The 20,879-nt window shown below is 36.8% G+C and overlaps 1 protein-coding gene across 1 annotated transcript; it reads left to right on the top strand.

Moving 5' to 3' along the window:
- Positions 1-5,693: 5,693 nt before the first annotated feature.
- LOC144546164 (uncharacterized) lies at positions 5,694-14,904 on the top strand. Its single transcript, XM_078294687.1, has 8 exons — positions 5,694-5,850; positions 6,308-6,390; positions 7,004-7,051; positions 7,379-7,498; positions 7,610-10,711; positions 10,810-12,328; positions 14,466-14,597; positions 14,864-14,904. Exons 1-8 carry the CDS (start codon positions 5,694-5,696, stop codon positions 14,902-14,904), a joined length of 5,202 nt encoding a protein of 1,733 aa, XP_078150813.1.
- Positions 14,905-20,879: the final 5,975 nt, after the last annotated feature.

Genomic DNA, 20,879 nt, shown 5'->3' on the forward strand with positions numbered 1-20,879 from the left:
GTATAATAAAATTTAGAGATTTAGTTATAAAATAAAATTTTTAGCACTAGGAATAAAATCATAATCATTCGATAAATTAGCAACTTAGAAAGTCCGTTACAATTCCTTTTAATTTTTAGGAAAGAAGAAATTTATTTAATGAGATTCATGTGAATAAATAAGTAATTGAATTCCAAATAAAAATACAATTATACGAAAATATTCGTACAAATAAAATATAGAATTTATAAAGCTCGTTCATTTAGAACTTTTAGAAAATCAATCGAATATACATAATTATATAAAAAGGATATCAAATTATTCGAATCTTAAATTGAGAAATAAATATACGAATTTTATGTGTGAATATAGTTACAAAAATTTATGAACTTTCGATTCGAATTTATAAAAGAAACAGACTTTAAAACCAATTAAAAGAAATAATGTTTAAATTCTGAATTGTTTAGACCATTTGATTCATTTAGCACGGATCTTAAATGTTGCAATATAAAGTTTGGAATTATATCAACCCCTCATCACAACCCAGCACGAATCTCAAAGCAGCCCAATTTAATCTCTCCTTCTCTCTTTCTCTCCTCTCCTTCCCAAACCGTGACAGCCCCCCCCCTTTCTCTTCTACGCCAAAACCAGGGAGGGCTCCGCCCCCCTCCCCTCTTCCGTCGCCGGCGAGCCCACCAGACCCGCCGCCCCACCCTCGCAGCTCCTTCTCGGTTCGGGAAACCCCAAACCCCGCTCCCTCACCTCTCTTCTACACCGAAAACAGGGGGGGCCCCGCCCCCTCCCTTTCCGCCGCTGCCACGGCCAGCCGCCGCCGCCGCCCCACTGCTCTCCTCTCTCTCTTTCTCGGTTCGGAAAACCCCAGCCCGCCCCCATTCTCTCTCTCGGTTTCTGCCCCCTTCCCCTCCCATGAAACCCTAGTTTCTAGGGTTGAGGATGTGTGCTGCCCCGGTGTTCGCTTGGTGCCGTGATGGTGGTGCTATGGTGCTGCCTTGGTGCTATGGTGCTTGCTTGTGCTCGAGTGAGATGGCCGCGAGGCGAGGCGAAACCCTCGGAACCGATCACTTGTTTCGACCTTTTCTCTTTCGGTTAATTTCTAAAATTCTTGATTTGTGTCTTGATGAATTGATAAATATCGTAGGATGTGAATTTGTTAGTTTCGAGTACGGGTTGTTGATTTTCCCGACTCGATCGAATTGCTCGAATAAATTAAGTATAAGGGGTTATATTGCAAAATGATTTTATTAATGGTCGGAATTGTAAAATATATGACCATAGTGATTTGTATGAATTAAAGGGAATTGTAGTTAGGATTTTGTAAAGGGAATTATAGTTAATTACACCTTTGCTCGGGTTGTTGATTTTCCCGGTAAATGGTGCTGACTTGAGGCTTGAGCCGTGTTGATTGAGTTCTGGTGTGCCTGTTCTGATCTGACCTGTGGCTTGTCTCTGTTTTGCTGGTTTTATTGTGCATGGATGTGTTGTGTGTATGAATGGCGAAGTGCTGGTACCAGTGGTACCAGCCCAGTATACTACTGGTATGGTGCTGATTTTGTGTGTGTACCAGTCCTTGACTTGACAGGGACCAAAAAAATGTAAATAAATTAAATTGAAGGTTGTTTTGTGCAAAATACAAGCCTTGTGAATTTTTATAAAAATAAGAGGTATGAATTATAAAATATAAGGCCTATGTGAGATTGGATAAATGTTAAGTAATAAAGAGGAATAAAAAGGGTTGAATTGCAAAGTAGACACCAATGTGTGAAATTATATTAATTGAGGACCAATATGAAAAATATGTGAATTTATATGAATGATAGCCGTGACTTTGCGGTTGGGATATACTTGAATCGAATTAAAATGATTATAAATGAGCCGAAAGGTATAAAAGAATTGACGAATGGAAAGACGGCTTTTGGAATTTAAGTTTTGAGAATGTAACCGAACTAAACCAAGTAATCCTATAATATAGGTGTAGTCTCAGTCGAGCCAGATTTTTGCGAGGAAATTCGAGACGCCTGATCTTTAAATTAAGCGGTACGCTCGTCATAATAAGGTGCGGGATTCTTGGACTTGTTTGATACTTTATTTTCAGGAATTAAACTGTGTTATTCGTTTGTCATGTTGAATATCATTGATTGCATCATTGAATTGTGTATAGCATTTGCATAGCCCAATCAAATTAAACTCGAATTGATGTGACTTGAGTGATTTGCATGCTGGTATGGTTGTAGGTTGTGTCGATCGATTATGATCTGATTTGATTGAAAGTCACCACGATTTGATTTGATTTGATGTGATTTGATTTGATATGTATGTGAATGGATTTACGAAGTTAAGCACTTGGATCCAATGAATTTGCCAAGTCGGGCTGTATGCTGACTTGGATTCCCAGGATCCTAAATGGCCTTAGGTGAACGGCCCTCGATATTCCCAGTACCGGTTGGGACGAGGGAGGGTGATTATGTTATGAGATGTGATTGGAAATTGTGGGTGACATGTGTAACGTCTATGGCTCGGTGGCATTCTCCCACGTGTTAATGCATTTGAAAGGTCAATTGAATATTACGACTATTGGAATGATTCCAGAGAGGATTTTCTTTATATGATTCAAACCAGACCTTAATAAACTGTTAAGCCAAGCGATTGCAGATGGGTGTCAGATAAAGGGTCCAGCGGTTGGCCATCTGTAGGTGTCAGTAACCCTACAGATGTGGGTTTGATAATGGTTCAGCTCGAAAGAACATCTGTAATTGCTACAAGCCCTATTGAATTGAGTTAAGCCAAAATATTTGTTGTGTTTGAAATTCACCTTGGAAATTCCGTAAACTGTGTTTCAGGTTGATTAAACTGTTGTCGAGCATTGGCATTCTGTTATTTATGATTATATATATCTGTTTGAACTGTTATTGTTTGGGTTTCATTGTTGAATATAGAGTTTGATTGCAAGTCCAATAATCTAAACTGTGGCAAATTTCGCACTGAGAATTTATTCTCACCCCCTCTCCCCGATTATTTTCAGGTTCATTACACGGACGCAGCAAATGAGGATATTGGTAATGCATATAAAAAGATCCACTGCCTTGCGTGTATATGTGACACTTGATTTATACACGCGGCAGACTGTCAGACCCGCGGGATTTGGGGTGTGACATAAGCTCACAAAACACTTTGGTGAGCTTAAGAACATTCTTATATTATGCACGTAGTTGTCCTCATCCGTCAACGGCTGAGATTGAAAGATGAATTTTTTAATTGAATATCATCTCTCCAATTGCATAATTTGTCTTCTTTTGATCAAATACATCTATTTTATATGTAGAAGTCTAAATTTAGTTAAAAACATATTCGCCACACAGACTGCTACATAGTTTGTCACAATTAAAATGGAATGAATCTCTAGCAATCTGTTTCCTTATTTTGTTTTATAGCTATCTATGATTCTTGCAATTAAATTATTTTCTTATTTCTCTGTTTCTTTGTTTCATTCTCCTCTTCCTTTATAGTTTCGACAATAAAAATATAAACAATCATATCTTTCTGAATTTTGTTTAGGACTACTGTATCTTTGTGAAGGGTGCTGATATTGACACTAAAATTATTGTGGTCAACATAGCACAATTCAAAGAATCTAATTAATAGACAACTTTACCCTCATCAATGTCCTTATTTCAATTTATTTTACTTCTTTAATTAGCAAAATTTTCAGAATTTAAAAAAAAAATGAGAGATAAACAACTCAATATATATATATATATATAGTAAGAAAATTCAAACTTGTTCGCATTTGTTTTTAGCATATAAGAGAAAATTTTAAACTTATTTGTATTTTGTTTTAGAATGTTCTCCCATAAATTTAGTAGTTATAGACTCAAAGTATCAGCTATAGTAGAAATTAAAGATTACTTTTGTTTTTTTTTTCTTCTTTAATTTTCTTGAAATTAAATGAAAATAAATTTTAAACAAAATATTTTGTTAGTTGATTAAGAAAAAACTTCTGTTTTTTTCCGGATGGCTTAATTTGTTTATTTTATCTAAGTCAATTTTCTTGTTTTTGAATTTATTTTAATATATGCTTAATGCATTATTTTGATGTTTGTAATTGCCTAATGGCCATATTCCATATATAATGAACTTGTAAATAAAAAAACATGTTTGTCATGATATATATATATATAGATAGATAGAGAGAGACTATCATGCTTTGAAAAATAAAGATGGTGTTTTACTTTCCGTTCATATCTCCATATTTAAAGTTTAAACAATCGATTCAAATTTCTCAACATGATCTTCATATTAATATGAGCTTGGAGACCAAATTTTATATTTTGTGAAAATATTTTACTATTTTTTTAATTTTTTAAAATCACAGTTTTTCATTAAATTAAAAAAAACACTGATGGCAAAATATTGAAATGAATTTTTTCATTAATATAGATATAAAGCTTGATAAACTTGAAATTTCCATTAAAATAACGAAAAAGTAAAAAAAAATAATAATTGCTTCTCATCTGAAATACATACTAGAATTGTAACGTTCTGAACTCGATTATAATGAATATATATATATATATATATGAGGGTTTATTTTGCAAAATATGCATTTAGAAGTGAAAATAAAGAAATTTACATATTAATTTAACATATATGTATATTTATATGTATATCTTTATTATTGTGAATTTTGTGTGTATAATTGTGCATGTATATATGTGAGTATAAATTTTAAAGATTTGCTAAGATGCATTAGAAATAAAATAAATGAGTTTATGTAAATATATATATATCAATTACAAATATTTGTAGATATATGTAATGTTGAATTTATAAGGAATAGGATGCATTAAAAGTTACATAAGGTCTTATATGTATGAAATGTACCCTTGTGTAATATAAGAAATATAGAGGGACTTATTAGCAAATTTACCAAATTCTTGTCATAAGCACCTCCTTGTACCAATCGGTACCATTGGTACCGTGAGAAAAAAAAACAGAAAAGAGAGAGAGAGTGCGCAAGGGAGAAAAGGAAGAGAGAAAGGGAAAGGGTGAGAATCGTGCGATCGATCGAACCGTCTGTAGATTCGAGATCCAAACGAAACCCTCTACTCGATTAAGCAATTAAATTGGTATATATCTCTATCTTTCAAGTTCTATTTGAAAACCCTAGCTTTGAATTGATTTGGAATTGTTTTGCTTAAAGCTTGAATTTGAGTTCAATTTGTTGTATTCAAGTCCAATTGTTTGATTGTTGAGTTTGAAATTGTGAATTTGAGTTTAGGGTTCTTGAGCTAGGGTTTAGTATTTGAAAAGGTTATTAAAGTTGTGATATTCTGAAAATTCTGGAATTGGTTGTTATATTTCGATTGGAAACCCGATTGATTGTTTAATCGAGTATTCAAACTTGTATCGACCAAATTATCGTTTAATTTGACAAAGTGTGAATTGTTATGAATATATGTATATATATAGGGTGATGAAATGTGATATAAGGTACCAACTATAGTACTATACATGATCGGGAAAATGCGGGAATTAACTGAACCTAAACCGGGCCTCGATCGAACGGATTAAGAACCAAAGGAAATGAATTTCTGTACCATAATTGCAGGCCGCAATAGTGGGCCTTGCGGGCCGCAACCAAGACAGGATACTTAACCAAATTTTTAGACTGTGTACTGTACATGTTACGGGCCGTAATGAAATGCCTTGCGGGCCGCAAGAGGGGAGTGAATCCCGAGAAGGTCTCTGGACCTGAAGCAGGTCAAACCATTGCGGGCCGCAACAGTACCCTTACGGGCCGCAAGAAGGCCCAGTACTTAACCAAAATTCCGATCTGTTTCACTGTACTGCACTGTATGTTCTGCGGGCCGCAATTGTTTGGGCTACGGGCCGCAATTACAGTGCAGAATTGTTATACATGGTGTATTTTAAGCCAAATCAAAGGAATATCGAACCGTATCTATACGAATGTTAATTATATAGTAACGATAGCTGATTAAACCCTAATTGTATACAATCTAAATAGAATCTATAAGGCAACCGAGTTCGGGATCTCACGAGACGCCTGAGACGTAAGGTTGGTATACGAGCAGCTTATTCAGGTGCGGGGTTTCTGGACTTGTCTGATATTTTATTTTCAGAATTAAATTGTTGTTTCGTTTGACATGTTGAATATTTATTGATTGCATTATAGGAATTGTGCATTGCATAAGCATAGCCCAAATATGATTGAATCTGAATTCTGTAATTTGAATGACTTGCATACTGGTATGGTTTATAATTGTGTCGATCTATTATGATCTGATCTTAGATGAAAAGTCACCGGAATTGGAAAAAGGAAAGGAATGGAATATGTCACCAAAGAGTGACGAAATTGCAAAACCTGGCGCGCAGGTTTTGGTAGGACTCTAAAGCTTTAGTTTACCTAGGCTGCCGTAAGCCCTCAACCGGTTGAGGCAGGGGCAAATGTGATGATTTGTGGATTGAATGAATATGGTGACTAATGTGAACGTCTAAAGCATTATCCGGCGTGATATGCATTTGAATGATCGATTGAATTTACGTTCTAACGGAATTGTATGAATTTTCTGAATATGACTTGTAACCAGAACTTAAGAAACGGTTAAGCCAAGCATTACAGATGGGTGTCAACATTAGGGTGGTAATGGGTGGTCCATCTGTAGGTGTCTGGAACCCTACAGGTGTCGACGGGAACGAAGGGTCCAGTGGGTGGTACATCTGTAGTTGCTACCGGACGTAATTAACAAAGTTAAGCCTAACTGTTCTTTGATTTGAGATTCAATTTAGTAATTCCTCTGTTGTGATTTCATTTAATTAACTGCTGTCAGGTATATGCATTTAGCTTTATATACTGTATATATGTGCATTATGTTTGAATGTAATTTCTTTTTGAAAGTAAAATTTGATTCCAAGTCCAGGGATCCGTTGTGGCAAATGTATCGCACTGAGAATTTATTCTCACGCCCGTTGGGTTATTCTTTTTCAGGTTCTGGTGCAGCCGGGAGCGGTGAGACTCGTCAGTCCTAGGCCCTCGGTATTTGTCTTTCTTACCGTTGACTTGTATTATATGTATGATACTTGTCGAGTATGGTGATGGGATTGTGAGAACCTTTATATATATTTTGTGTGTTTTGTGATATGTTGTTGTGATGATATGATACTTATGTGTATATGTATATACTTTGTGCTTCGTATGCGGTAACATTTGTGTATGTTGGAACTGACCGATATATGTAGTTATATCTATTTTCAGAATCGTGTACTTTTAAACTATGAAAATTTGTGTAGATATGTGTGAATTTGGATGTTTGAAATGGGTAAATTTGGGGTATGGGATAAATAAATTGTAATTGCCTTGTAGGCATACGGGAAACCGTATGTTTACGGCAGGGACCCTGTCGCATTTTGTACAGGATGGCTACGGGGTGTGACAGGTCTCCTGAGGTGGTATCAGAGCATGGTTAAGCCTAAACCTGAACCAGTCTGGTAGGATACGTGAGAGTGATACGTAATAAGGGGATCGTAACGGATAACGAGGTATTTCGTATAATGATTAGAAAAATAAATTATTATAATCTTATTTTTGGTGTAGTACAGCACTATGGAGACACGTAGAGGCCCAGGACGACCTCGAATAAATCCAGTTATCGTTGAGCCAGCAGCTGCTCGGGATGGAAACGAGTCTGAAGGTTCTGGAGGAGGGCAGAACCGAGACAGAGAACTGGATGATAGGCTGATTGCGGCATATGAGAGGGGCCGTCAAGCAGCCGAAAGGCGAGAGGCAGCACCGGTAGATCAGAGAGGTACCCCTGAGGAGTTCCGCAAGCTTTATGACTCATTTATGCGCTTAAACCCACCGCAGTTCGATGGCACCGGTGGGTATGCAGAAGCGGAAGAATGGTTGGGGAAGTTAAACTCAAAGCTCGTATTGTGTCGGGCACTGGAGGAGGACATGGTGGAGTTAGCGGAACAAATGTTGAATGGAGATGCGAGATTTTGGTGGAATGGCGCTCGACGAAATTACGTCGGGGAAGCGGTAAAGATTCCTTGGGAGTGGTTCGAGCAGCAGTTTACTCGGAGGTTTCTGAGTAACATTCATAGGGAGGCTTTGAGAAGGAAGTTTCTAGAGTTGCGTCAAGACGGACGACCGGTAGCCGAGTACAACAATGAGTTCTTAGCTTTGTCCAGGTATGCTACAGATGTACAGGCTGACAGAGTTAGGTATCACAGACAGTATTTGGACGGGTTAGACGGGAGCATTTCTATGATAGTTGACACTCCGAATGCTACCGAGTTACAATCGATAATGGATCATGCTGAGCAGGCTGAGATGCACGCGAAAAGGAGAAAAGAACAGTTTGCAGAAAGGAATGTGAAACAACGGGCTGATCAGAGTCGGTCGGTCGTGAGGTCGAGAGGAGACTCATCAGCAGTTAGACCCCCTCAGAGACAGATTATGACTCCTCGGCCATCTTATGGACCGGTAGCTACCTCAGGATTGCGACCGGGATTTCAGCCGAGTTCTGCACCAATGTGGTGCCGTTCTTGTAATCAAGCACATGATGAGCGTAGTTGCAGATTCCGAAACAACTCGTGCTTCGTATGCGGCAGTGGAGGTCATTGGGCGAGAGAATGCCCGAAAGCAACTTGGCAGATTCCGGGTAACAGCAGTGCAGGAAGTACAGTGAATCGGGGTAGAGGTGGACCACAGTCGCGGGGACGGGGTATGCAGCAAACCAGCGGAGGCAGGACTGTAGGACGAGTGTCAGCTCATGCATTGGGTGTTTCAGAGATTGACCACGACACTTCAGATGTGGTACCGGAAGGTGAGAAAGGAACGGGATATCAGACGGATGTGATGACAGGTATAATTTCTATCTCGGATCATGATACATACTGCTTGATAGATACAGGGTGCAGTCACTCGATCGTGTCAAGAGCGTTAGTAGAGAGCTGTCAATGGCCCGTCGAAACGAATAGCCAAGTGTTAAATGTTCAGACTCCTTTTAGTTCCACCGACCAAACCATTAGTGTCTGCCGAAACCGAAAAGTCAGAATAGACGGAAGAGATTTCGAAGTGGATTTATTAGTAATGGAGATTTCCGGGTATGATGTGTTACTGGGAATGGACTGGTTAACTCGGCACGAGGCAACAATTGATTGTATGCATCGTCGGGTTCGCTTTACCACGGCAAGAGGTATGTCCTGTGTACTCAACTGTAGAAAAATTGGAAAACTAATCCCTTTTGTTTCGGCCGTAGAGATGAGGCGGCTGATAGAATCTGGGTGCACGGCTTATTTAGCAGCTGTGATTTATACTACTAAAGAAGTTCCGAAAATCAACACCATTCCAGTGGTATCCGAGTTCATAGATGTATTTCCCGATGAAATAGCAGGGCTACCACCTGAACGAGAGATAGAATTTGGCATCGAATTAATACCAGGAACAACATCAATATCGAAAACCCCTTACCGAATGGCTCCAGCAGAATTGAAAGAATTAAAGGCACAGCTAGAAGACATGTTGGAACACGGGTTTATCAGACCCAGCACATCGCCGTGGGGTGCTCCAGTTTTATTCGTGAAAAAGAAGGACGGAACCTTGCGACTATGCATTGATTATCGGGAGCTGAATAAGGTAACCGTGAAAAACAAATACCCGTTACCCCGTATTGATGATTTATTTGATCAGTTACAGGGGTCTTCGATTTATTCGAAGATTGATTTGCGGACCGGGTACCATCAGTTGAGAATCCGGCCGAGTGATGTAGACAAGACAGCATTCCGTACGCGGTACGGGCATTACGAATACCTTGTCATGCCGTTCGGGCTAACGAATGCTCCAGCGGCATTCATGGATCTAATGCATCGGGTATTCCACGACCTGTTGGATTCGACCGTGGTGGTGTTTATTGACGATATATTGATATACTCGAAGTCGCGGGAGGAACATGAGGTACATTTATGTATGGTGTTACAGAGACTACGAGAACATCAACTGTTTGCTAAATTCTCGAAGTGTGAATTCTGGTTGGAGAAAGTAACATTCCTCGGGCATGTGATCTCGGGAGAAGGGCTAGCGGTGGACTCGGATAAAATTAAAGCTGTAACAGAATGGAAAAGACCTGAGACGGTTACGGAGATTCGTAGCTTCTTAGGGTTGGCGGGGTATTACAGAAGATTTGTGCCCAAGTTTTCGCAGTTGGCTGCTCCGCTTACAAGATTATTACACAAAGGTATCAAGTTCGATTGGGGTATTACGCAGGAGCAAAGTTTTCAAGAGTTGAAGAAAAGATTGGTAACTGCACCGATACTTGCCATGCCAATAACCGATCAAGAATACACTGTGTTCACTGATGCATCCCGATCAGGACTCGGGTGCGTGTTGATGCAAGATGATCACGTAATTGCCTACGCATCTCGGCAATTGCGACCACACGAGCAGAACTATCCAACTCATGATTTGGAATTAGCTGCGGTAATATTTGCTTTGAAAATTTGGCGGCATTACTTATATGGAGTAAAATGCCGTATCTTTACAGATCATCAGAGTTTGAAGTATGTTTTTACGCAACGGGAGTTGAATTTGAGGCAGAGAAGATGGTTAGAACTGATGAAGGATTATGATCTCGAAATTCAATATCACGCAGGAAAGGCAAATGTGGTAGCAGACGCACTGAGCAGAAAGAGTCAGGTAAACCTGGCATCTATTATCACAACCGAAACCTGTCTTCTGGAAGAAATGTGTCGATGAATTTACATGTTGGTGCTTCGCGAGAATTTGCGCTGAAGGTAACAAACAGACATATCAGAGATAGATTTGAGACAAGTTCATCGGCAGTTGTGTCGGTGATTGTGGCATCCGTTGAGATTCGATCCGAATTACAAGAACAAATCCGAGTAGAACAACAAAATGATCCAAAGTGCCAGCACTTCCGACAACTGTATGAAGCAAATGCGGATTCACCATTCCAAGTGCAGGCCGACGGAGTGTTGCGATTTCATGACCGCATCTGTGTTCCAAATAATCCTGAATTGAAAACTTTAATTCTGGCTGAAGCACACGAGTCGGGGTATGCTATTCACCCCGGAGAAGTAAAGATGTACCAAGATTTGAAGAAGCATTTCTGGTGGCCGAAGATGAGAAGAAATGTACAGAGTTACGTTGAGAAGTGCCAGACGTGTCAACAAGTTAAAGCCGACCGAAGGAGTAAGACAGGGTTACTGAGACCGCTAGAAATACCGTTAAAGAAATTTGAATCTATCACGATGGATTTTGTAACCGGCTTACCAAGAACCCTCGGAAGGTACGATGCTATATGGGTTATTGTAGATCGGTTGACGAAAATAGCCCATTTTATTCCGCTCCGGATTGAGACTTCTGGAAGAGAGCTAGCTGATCTGTTTCTAAAGTACCAATTCAAGTATCACGGGTGTTCAAGGAATATCATTTCAGATCGCGACCCGTTTACTTCGCATTTTTGGGAGAGCTTTCAAGAAGCGATGGGTACCAGGTTGAGGTTCAGCACAGCACACCATCCACAGACCGACGGACAATCTGAGCGCACTATACAGACATTAGAAGATATGCTCAGATCCTGTGCCTTGGAGTTTAAAGGTTCGTGGATTGATCACTTGTATTTAGTGGAATTCGCATATAACAACATCTACCACTCGAGCATCGGCATGTCGCCGCAAGAAGCGCTGACAGGACAGCAATGTCGTACTCCGCTGTGGTGGGGACCAGCGGGTACCTATGTGCCTACGGGACCTCAGATGCTAGAAGAAGTAGCCGCAAAGATGAAAGTTGTACTAAGCCGACTTAAATCCGCTCAGGACCGACAAAAGAAATATGCGGATATACATCGAAGACTATTGGAATTTCCGGATGGAGATCATGTGTGGTTACGAGTGTCACCTGTTCGAGGTGTGCACAGATTCGGGGTTTCGGGGAAGCTAAGTCCCCGGTACATTGGACCATTTCAAATCACTCGAAGAGTTGGGCCGGTAGCATATGAACTGGCATTACCACCAGCGCTGGACAGAGTTCATCCAGTGTTCCATGTATCGCAGTTGCGTCGATATGTGAAGGACCCGTCGCATTGCATCGATCACTCAAATCTACGTGTGCAAGATGATCTGACTTATCAGGAAGAACCGATGCAAATCCTGGATAAAAAAGAACAAAGATTGCGGACGAAAGTGATCAAGCTCGTATTAGTCAAATGGGGTCGACATTCTGATAAGGAAGCGACGTGGGAAAGCGAGGATAGCATACGAGCGAAATATCCGGAGTTGTTCGACGAATCAGGTACGTAATCAAGTTCAGCGGACTGAACTTTATTTTAAGGGGAGGGAGAAATGTAACGTTCTGAACTCGATTATAATGAATATATATATATATATATATATATATATGAGGGTTTATTTTGCAAAATATGCATTTAGAAGTGAAAATAAAGAAATTTACATATTAATTTAACATATATGTATATTTATATGTATATCTTTATTATTGTGAATTTTGTGTGTATAATTGTGCATGTATATATGTGAGTATAAATTTTAAAGATTTGCTAAGATGCATTAGAAATAAAATAAATGAGTTTATGTAAATATATATATATCAATTACAAATATTTGTAGATATATGTAATGTTGAATTTATAAGGAATAGGATGCATTAAAAGTTACATAAGGTCTTATATGTATGAAATGTACCCTTGTGTAATATAAGAAATATAGAGGGACTTATTAGCAAATTTACCAAATTCTTGTCATAAGCACCTCCTTGTACCAATCGGTACCATTGGTACCGTGAGAAAAAAAAACAGAAAAGAGAGAGAGAGTGCGCAAGGGAGAAAAGGAAGAGAGAAAGGGAAAGGGTGAGAATCGTGCGATCGATCGAACCGTCTGTAGATTCGAGATCCAAACGAAACCCTCTACTCGATTAAGCAATTAAATTGGTATATATCTCTATCTTTCAAGTTCTATTTGAAAACCTTAGCTTTGAATTGATTTGGAATTGTTTTGCTTAAAGCTTGAATTTGAGTTCAATTTGTTGTATTCAAGTCCAATTGTTTGATTGTTGAGTTTGAAATTGTGAATTTGAGTTTAGGGTTCTTGAGCTAGGGTTTAGTATTTGAAAAGGTTATTAAAGTTGTGATATTCTGAAAATTCTGGAATTGGTTGTTATATTTCGATTGGAAACCCGATTGATTGTTTAATCGAGTATTCAAACTTGTATCGACCAAATTATCGTTTAATTTGACAAAGTGTGAATTGTTATGAATATATGTATATATATAGGGTGATGAAATGTGATATAAGGTACCAACTATAGTACTATACATGATCGGGAAAATGCGGGAATTAACTGAACCTAAACCGGGCCTCGATCGAACGGATTAAGAACCAAAGGAAATGAATTTCTGTACCATAATTGCAGGCCGCAATAGTGGGCCTTGCGGGCCGCAACCAAGACAGGATACTTAACCAAATTTTTAGACTGTGTACTGTACATGTTACGGGCCGTAATGAAATGCCTTGCGGGCCGCAAGAGGGGAGTGAATCCCGAGAAGGTCTCTGGACCTGAAGCAGGTCAAACCATTGCGGGCCGCAACAGTACCCTTACGGGCCGCAAGAAGGCCCAGTACTTAACCAAAATTCCGATCTGTTTCACTGTACTGCACTGTATGTTCTGCGGGCCGCAATTGTTTGGGCTACGGGCCGCAATTACAGTGCAGAATTGTTATACATGGTGTATTTTAAGCCAAATCAAAGGAATATCGAACCGTATCTATACGAATGTTAATTATATAGTAACGATAGCTGATTAAACCCTAATTGTATACAATCTAAATAGAATCTATAAGGCAACCGAGTTCGGGATCTCACGAGACGCCTGAGACGTAAGGTTGGTATACGAGCAGCTTATTCAGGTGCGGGGTTTCTGGACTTGTCTGATATTTTATTTTCAGAATTAAATTGTTGTTTCGTTTGACATGTTGAATATTTATTGATTGCATTATAGGAATTGTGCATTGCATAAGCATAGCCCAAATATGATTGAATCTGAATTCTGTAATTTGAATGACTTGCATACTGGTATGGTTTATAATTGTGTCGATCTATTATGATCTGATCTTAGATGAAAAGTCACCGGAATTGGAAAAAGGAAAGGAATGGAATATGTCACCAAAGAGTGACGAAATTGCAAAACCTGGCGCGCAGGTTTTGGTAGGACTCTAAAGCTTTAGTTTACCTAGGCTGCCGTAAGCCCTCAACCGGTTGAGGCAGGGGCAAATGTGATGATTTGTGGATTGAATGAATATGGTGACTAATGTGAACGTCTAAAGCATTATCCGGCGTGATATGCATTTGAATGATCGATTGAATTTACGTTCTAACGGAATTGTATGAATTTTCTGAATATGACTTGTAACCAGAACTTAAGAAACGGTTAAGCCAAGCATTACAGATGGGTGTCAACATTAGGGTGGTAATGGGTGGTCCATCTGTAGGTGTCTGGAACCCTACAGGTGTCGACGGGAACGAAGGGTCCAGTGGGTGGTACATCTGTAGTTGCTACCGGACGTAATTAACAAAGTTAAGCCTAACTGTTCTTTGATTTGAGATTCAATTTAGTAATTCCTCTGTTGTGATTTCATTTAATTAACTGCTGTCAGGTATATGCATTTAGCTTTATATACTGTATATATGTGCATTATGTTTGAATGTAATTTCTTTTTGAAAGTAAAATTTGATTCCAAGTCCAGGGATCCGTTGTGGCAAATGTATCGCACTGAGAATTTATTCTCACGCCCGTTGGGTTATTCTTTTTCAGGTTCTGGTGCAGCCGGGAGCGGTGAGACTCGTCAGTCCTAGGCCCTCGGTATTTGTCTTTCTTACCGTTGACTTGTATTATATGTATGATACTTGTCGAGTATGGTGATGGGATTGTGAGAACCTTTATATATATTTTGTGTGTTTTGTGATATGTTGTTGTGATGATATGATACTTATGTGTATATGTATATACTTTGTGCTTCGTATGCGGTAACATTTGTGTATGTTGGAACTGACCGATATATGTAGTTATATCTATTTTCAGAATCGTGTACTTTTAAACTATGAAAATTTGTGTAGATATGTGTGAATTTGGATGTTTGAAATGGGTAAATTTGGGGTATGGGATAAATAAATTGTAATTGCCTTGTAGGCATACGGGAAACCGTATGTTTACGGCAGGGACCCTGTCGCATTTTGTACAGGATGGCTACGGGGTGTGACAAGAATATTTATGTCCTCTTTATAAAGAATTAACTGATATACTAGGAACATTAATTGTACAAAATATTTGTTTCATGCATGGGATTAAGAAAAGATTATTAAATGTTGAGAAGGTAGCAACTCAAGGGTAAATTTGTCTATCAAATTAAAAATTTAAATAATATTGTGTCATTAACAATTTATGTTGTGCTGATATCATTATCCATTTGTGAATAGATGAATAGTAGATCTTGTGCTATCTTTCCAATCTGAAAAGAAAATAAAGAATATTTAGAACTTTCGTGTAGAGAAATTTTCATTGTTAGAATAATTTTTATCAATAATATAAATGTAGAGAAAATCCTTATTTGAATTATTTAATTATATATTTGCGAATTTTATTTCTATACATATTATTTCTCTAAATCATTTAAGGACATGTCTTGCTTGTAAAGAAAATTAGATTTTAAATTGCAATGATACTTCAAGAATTTTTTTCATGTTATATTTGATTCATTTTTTTTTCCATTTGTTATTGTTTCTTTTATTGTTATTTATTATTTAGATTTTCTTTTTTTCATTTCTGTTTTTTATATTCATTTCAATATATTTTTTCTTAATTTTGTGTAAATATCATAAAAAAAGTCTCTTCATATTCTATTCAATTTTATAATATATATGTCTCCGTTGCAACGCACGGGCACGAGACTAGTATATATATATATATATATATAACGTGATTTTGTACCTATCTAATTTCATTTTTCAGATTGCATACTACAAAAAAAATATTTGTTTACAAAAAAAATTCAGATTGTATACTAAAATTGCTTTTTTCCTATTTTGTAGCTAGATGGGTGCAAAATCATTATTTGGATGGTCTATACTTTTCTGAAAAATAGTGATTTTTTATCAATCTAAAAAAGTAGTGAATATTTTCCAAAAAAATATTAAAATTTGATCTCCAAACACATTTTTATGGATATCATGTTGAACGGTTTCGATTGCCTATTTAGACTTTTAAAATGAAGACGAGGACGTGGAGTATTATTGGAGCATGAAATCAATGGACCATTTGCGCCCTCTGATAATTATGAAAACTTTGACTCACCTTTGACAGATCGGTTTGAACAGTTTTGTTATGCAAATAATATACAGGGATTACATTTATTATTTTTGTTGTTAAGAAATTATATCAATAAATTTAGATGACTATAATATAATTAAACCATAAAAGGATATTTCAAATGTGAAGTAACAAGTAATGTTTAACGTCTCTTTGCAATAGTTTACACTTCGATTGAAGTTCCCTGATGTTCTGGCCTTCTTTTTGAATTATTTTGTCATTATTATATTTTTTATTTTGTAATAGACTTATAAGATTTTATAGTGCTTATATAACGACAGAGTTTTGTACCCTAAAGTGTAGGAAATTTTATAAGATCTTGACCTCACTCAATTTTAGATTTTAATAAAAATCTTTGATGCAACGCTTTTTCCTGAAATGAACAAAAAAGGATGTGTATTCATAAGTTCAATAGATTGTCAAATGATAAATTCTCAGGTTCCGCCTCTGTCAGTAACTTCGGATATTCAAATGGAAAAATTCAAATGATTCATCTTGATCTAAATATCAGAAAATAAAAATCCTGCTGACCAATGATTGCAGAGATACTGGTACCTAGATGCTAACATGTACTCGAAATCTACCGACATTACTTTATCTCTCTGGTCAATTGGTTTTGTTTCACAAATGCCATGGAAATTGCAAATAAGATAAAAGAAAATACATCTCGAAAGTTACGAACATGGGTGAATCGTTGAAGGCGTGGTGATTCTTATGTCTAAATCTTCTAGTTTGAAATTTTTTAAGTCGCTACCATTTCTCTGGGGGACAAAAGTTTTCAGCAGAGATGCTACTGTTTGAATTTTCTTCTAATTTTCCTTTTTCTGTCTTATTTGGATTTTTCTTATTTAAATATCCAAAGTTACTAAACGGGACAAAATTAGAAAATTGGAAGAGAAGCGATTTTTACAGTCAATAAGAAGAGTAGAATGTAGAGATGGTGAGGACAGATGGATTTTAGGGAAGAAGGGATGAAGTTGATATTAAAAAACAATGGACATGTCCATTTCAATTTAGAGGGCATATTAGTCAACTTAATTTTGAAAATAAATAAATAAAATGTTAAATAGTTAAGAGGAGAAAATATAGGATATTAAATTTGTATGCATACATTAGATATTGAAAAGTTTAGATCAGGAAATTGGCTATTTCGAAATTTGAGATGAGTTAGAAATTTTCCCTATATTCAACAGTGAAGTGTTTATTATACATAATATATTATATTGGGTAACTTTGTAGTGCGGGACAACTTTGAATATTATTTGAATTGTTGACCTCTAGCTGTATTATCATAGAAGATTCGTGGAAAGATACATCGCTTGTTTAAAAAATTTCATTTAAAAGTTAATGTGTTATGTTCTAAGAATTACTTTTTTTTAATAAAATCAAATGGAATTAAAATGAATGAAGGACCACGGGCGAATAACCAAATATTAATTCCATGCTGTTTATAGCATTTTTATCCATAAAAAAAACAGTAATAGCATTTTTAAATTTTCAACAAATATTTAAATAATTCTTGGTATGATTCTTTGATCTAATATATATAATTTGTTAATTGATAAAAATAAAATACCCATATGAAAAGGTCCCCCCACCCCCTTTTTTTGGAAACCTTGGCATTGGCTGCCATAAAGGTCCACTTTCAATTTTTGTTAAATAATAGGTAGTCTTATGAATTATATTCAATTTTAGTTAAAATCAGACGTGATCATTGGAAAATGACGCGCTTAAAAAAGTATTATCAAAGTCAGCTATACAAATATCACAATTTTGAAAGAGTCAATGTTTACTAATTGCAAACTTTTCTTTTTTAGATTAAGAATTTTGGGATAATATGGTAAACTAACAAGCAGGATTGACAACTTGGATTAGTTCAGAAATATTGTAGAAAAATAAGGTAGTTCAAAACTAAAGAATGGGCCCATGGCAAACTAACAAGCAGGCATATATGCTCGAGAAATTCAAAATTTGGGTCCAGCAAAATAACAAACAAACTGGTTTACTTTCTATATTTATTTTGTCAATTCCAAATTTTAAAAAAGTTTCATATTATTTTCATATTGCATACACGGTCAGAAAAGCTAATGACACATGGTTCAAATATTTTACCGATGATCCGTACAGCTAATTAATTAAGGGTTTTAAGTACAGAGTATATATATAATAATATAAATTTATATAAATATGGCCATTGGGAATAATGATTTCAATTTTGTGAGAAAGATGTAGGTTCAATTCTCGAAAATATCATTCTTTTTAGACCAGATGTATTGAGGCCCTTTAATTAAAAAATGGTTAATGATTCCCCTTCAAATAGATGACTAACCAAAAATCCCAAGTCAATGATCCGTATTGCTATTATCGGTACGTATTGAGTACCAACTATGGAGCCTTTGAAAGTTCTTACAGTAGACAATTTCCGTTTTGATTCTAAATTCAAAGAAGAAAATATCTTAAGATGGCCATTCTCTCTCTTCCGTGAGGAACTTTTTTATCTAATAAATTATTATTATTATTATTATTATTATTATAAATTATGGTAATTTTTTTTACTATAATTATAGGAATTTACTCATCATTGATAATCTTACACTTATTATTAGAAAAAAAATTCTAATTATCAAATATTCAACTGTTATTGTGTATTTTATAATAATATATAAAATTGTGAACTGGCTCTTAGCTCTTAGCTCTTATTACCAATAACTGTAAATTTGTTCTTCTCGGTGTTGCACCAGAATCTCTCACCCAAGTTCAACCAAAAAGAACTTTTATCCTCTTTCTTTGTCGTGGTGTTATAACACTGGGAAAAAACAACGAAACCTACACGAGCCTGACCCAAGGACAGGCTAATATCACTACAACAGATTACACTATCAGCGACCGGAAAACCGGTCGCTGATAGTTACGGCGCCGGTCGCTGATGTCAAATCCGGTCGCTGATGGTAAAAACCGGTCGCTGATATCCCGGTCGCTGATGCTCTCACGATGACGTCACCAGTCGCTGAATGACGTCATCCGGTCGCTGATATTTTATCTGCGACCAAATTGTTTTTGTCGCTGTTGTTTTTTTTCTGACGTCATGAAAGGATATCTGCGACTAAAAAAACGGTCGCTGATACTCAAAATCCGGTCGCTGTTGTTTTTTTATTATTTTTTTTTTTGCAAAATGTAGGTATTAACTATAAATACATTACAGAGTGCATCACTAATTCAAATATCACATTTAGGTAATAGAAATAATACATATTAATTCCACATTAATTCATATCACATTTACATAATTCAAATTTTACCAAATAACACAATAATAATACACATTATTTAAATATCATATTTTCACAATACTAATTACATGAGCTAATTTCATACACATATAAACATGATACAACCAATATGTACATCAAGTAATGTTTGAAAAATGAAGCCATATTTACACAAAAAGGGGTGTAACTTTTGATCCGTCCGTCGGATCGGGCTGAAATTTTGACAGGAACTCCACAGCACAAAACCGGATGCAAAACGAATCTATGATTCGTTTTGCCATTTCCGGGCTCAGATTCGCGATCCGAGTCTTCCTTCATGGGATTTTGGACCTTTCTTTATAATTTTAGCGTTTTTAGGGTCTTTTATGTATCTTTTATGAATTTTCTGTTTTTAGGGTTTGTATTTTAAACAAACATGATGCCTCTTGGCAGAAGTTAGTGTCCATTCAAGCAGCCAATGCACCAATGAGACCTAATTAAAAGAAGTTCTATTTGCACCAATGCAGCCAATGCACCAATGAGACCTAATTAAAAGAAGTTCTATTTGCACCAATGCAGCCAATGCACCAATGCAGCCATTTTACAGCATAGTACCATAGCCTCACTCTTAAAAGAAATTAAAATAGCAGGCCATTGCTGATTTTAATATCATTCTTCATCCAAAAAGTTGCATAAAAAAAATTGTAGCAAGTAACATACATACCTTTCTGTCTGCTCTAGCATACCCAAAATAGAGAAAGACAGCTGTAATAGATCGTGCAGATGCCCTTCTACACTAACAAATTGAACCTCAAACCAGCAATTTTTTGAATCGAATAAAAAATCAAACTAAATTAACAAATTAGATAAGAATCAAACTAAACTAATTGAAAGAGGAAAAAAATAATTATACCCGTATCAAGAGAATCGAGCCTTCGATCCGACCAGTTGCCTCTGCTGATCCTTGTAACCACGAATTGGAAGAAACACAAATTGAATAGAAATCGAAGAGAGAAGAGATTTGAGCAGATATTTGAGTTAGAGATCCTTTCTTCTAACCTGAACAGCGAGAAAATCGCACCAAATCGCAGAAAATCGAAGCTAGGGTTCACCGGCCGCAGAAATTCGTATTGCCCGTGTGGGGAGAAGAAAGGCAGAGGGAAAAGCTAGGGTTTGCGCGAGGGAGAAGCTGCCGCGTTTTTTTATTTTCCCAATAC

Source organism: Carex rostrata, chromosome 29 (assembly GCF_964058835.1).
Source record: "Carex rostrata chromosome 29, lpCarRost1.2, whole genome shotgun sequence".
NCBI lineage: Eukaryota > Viridiplantae > Streptophyta > Magnoliopsida > Poales > Cyperaceae > Carex > Carex rostrata.

Excerpts from the sequence above, each read along its gene's own strand:
- LOC144546164 (XM_078294687.1), top strand. The coding sequence starts at position 5,694 with ATGAAATGCCTTGCGGGCCGCAAGAGGGGAGTGAATCCCGAGAAGGTC. Across the intron at positions 6,391-7,003 it reads TTGCAAAACCTGGCGCGCAG|GTTCTGGTGCAGCCGGGAGC; the intron begins GTTTTGGTAGGA and ends ATTCTTTTTCAG. Across the intron at positions 12,329-14,465 it reads GGAGTTGTTCGACGAATCAG|AACTTAAGAAACGGTTAAGC; the intron begins GTACGTAATCAA and ends ACTTGTAACCAG.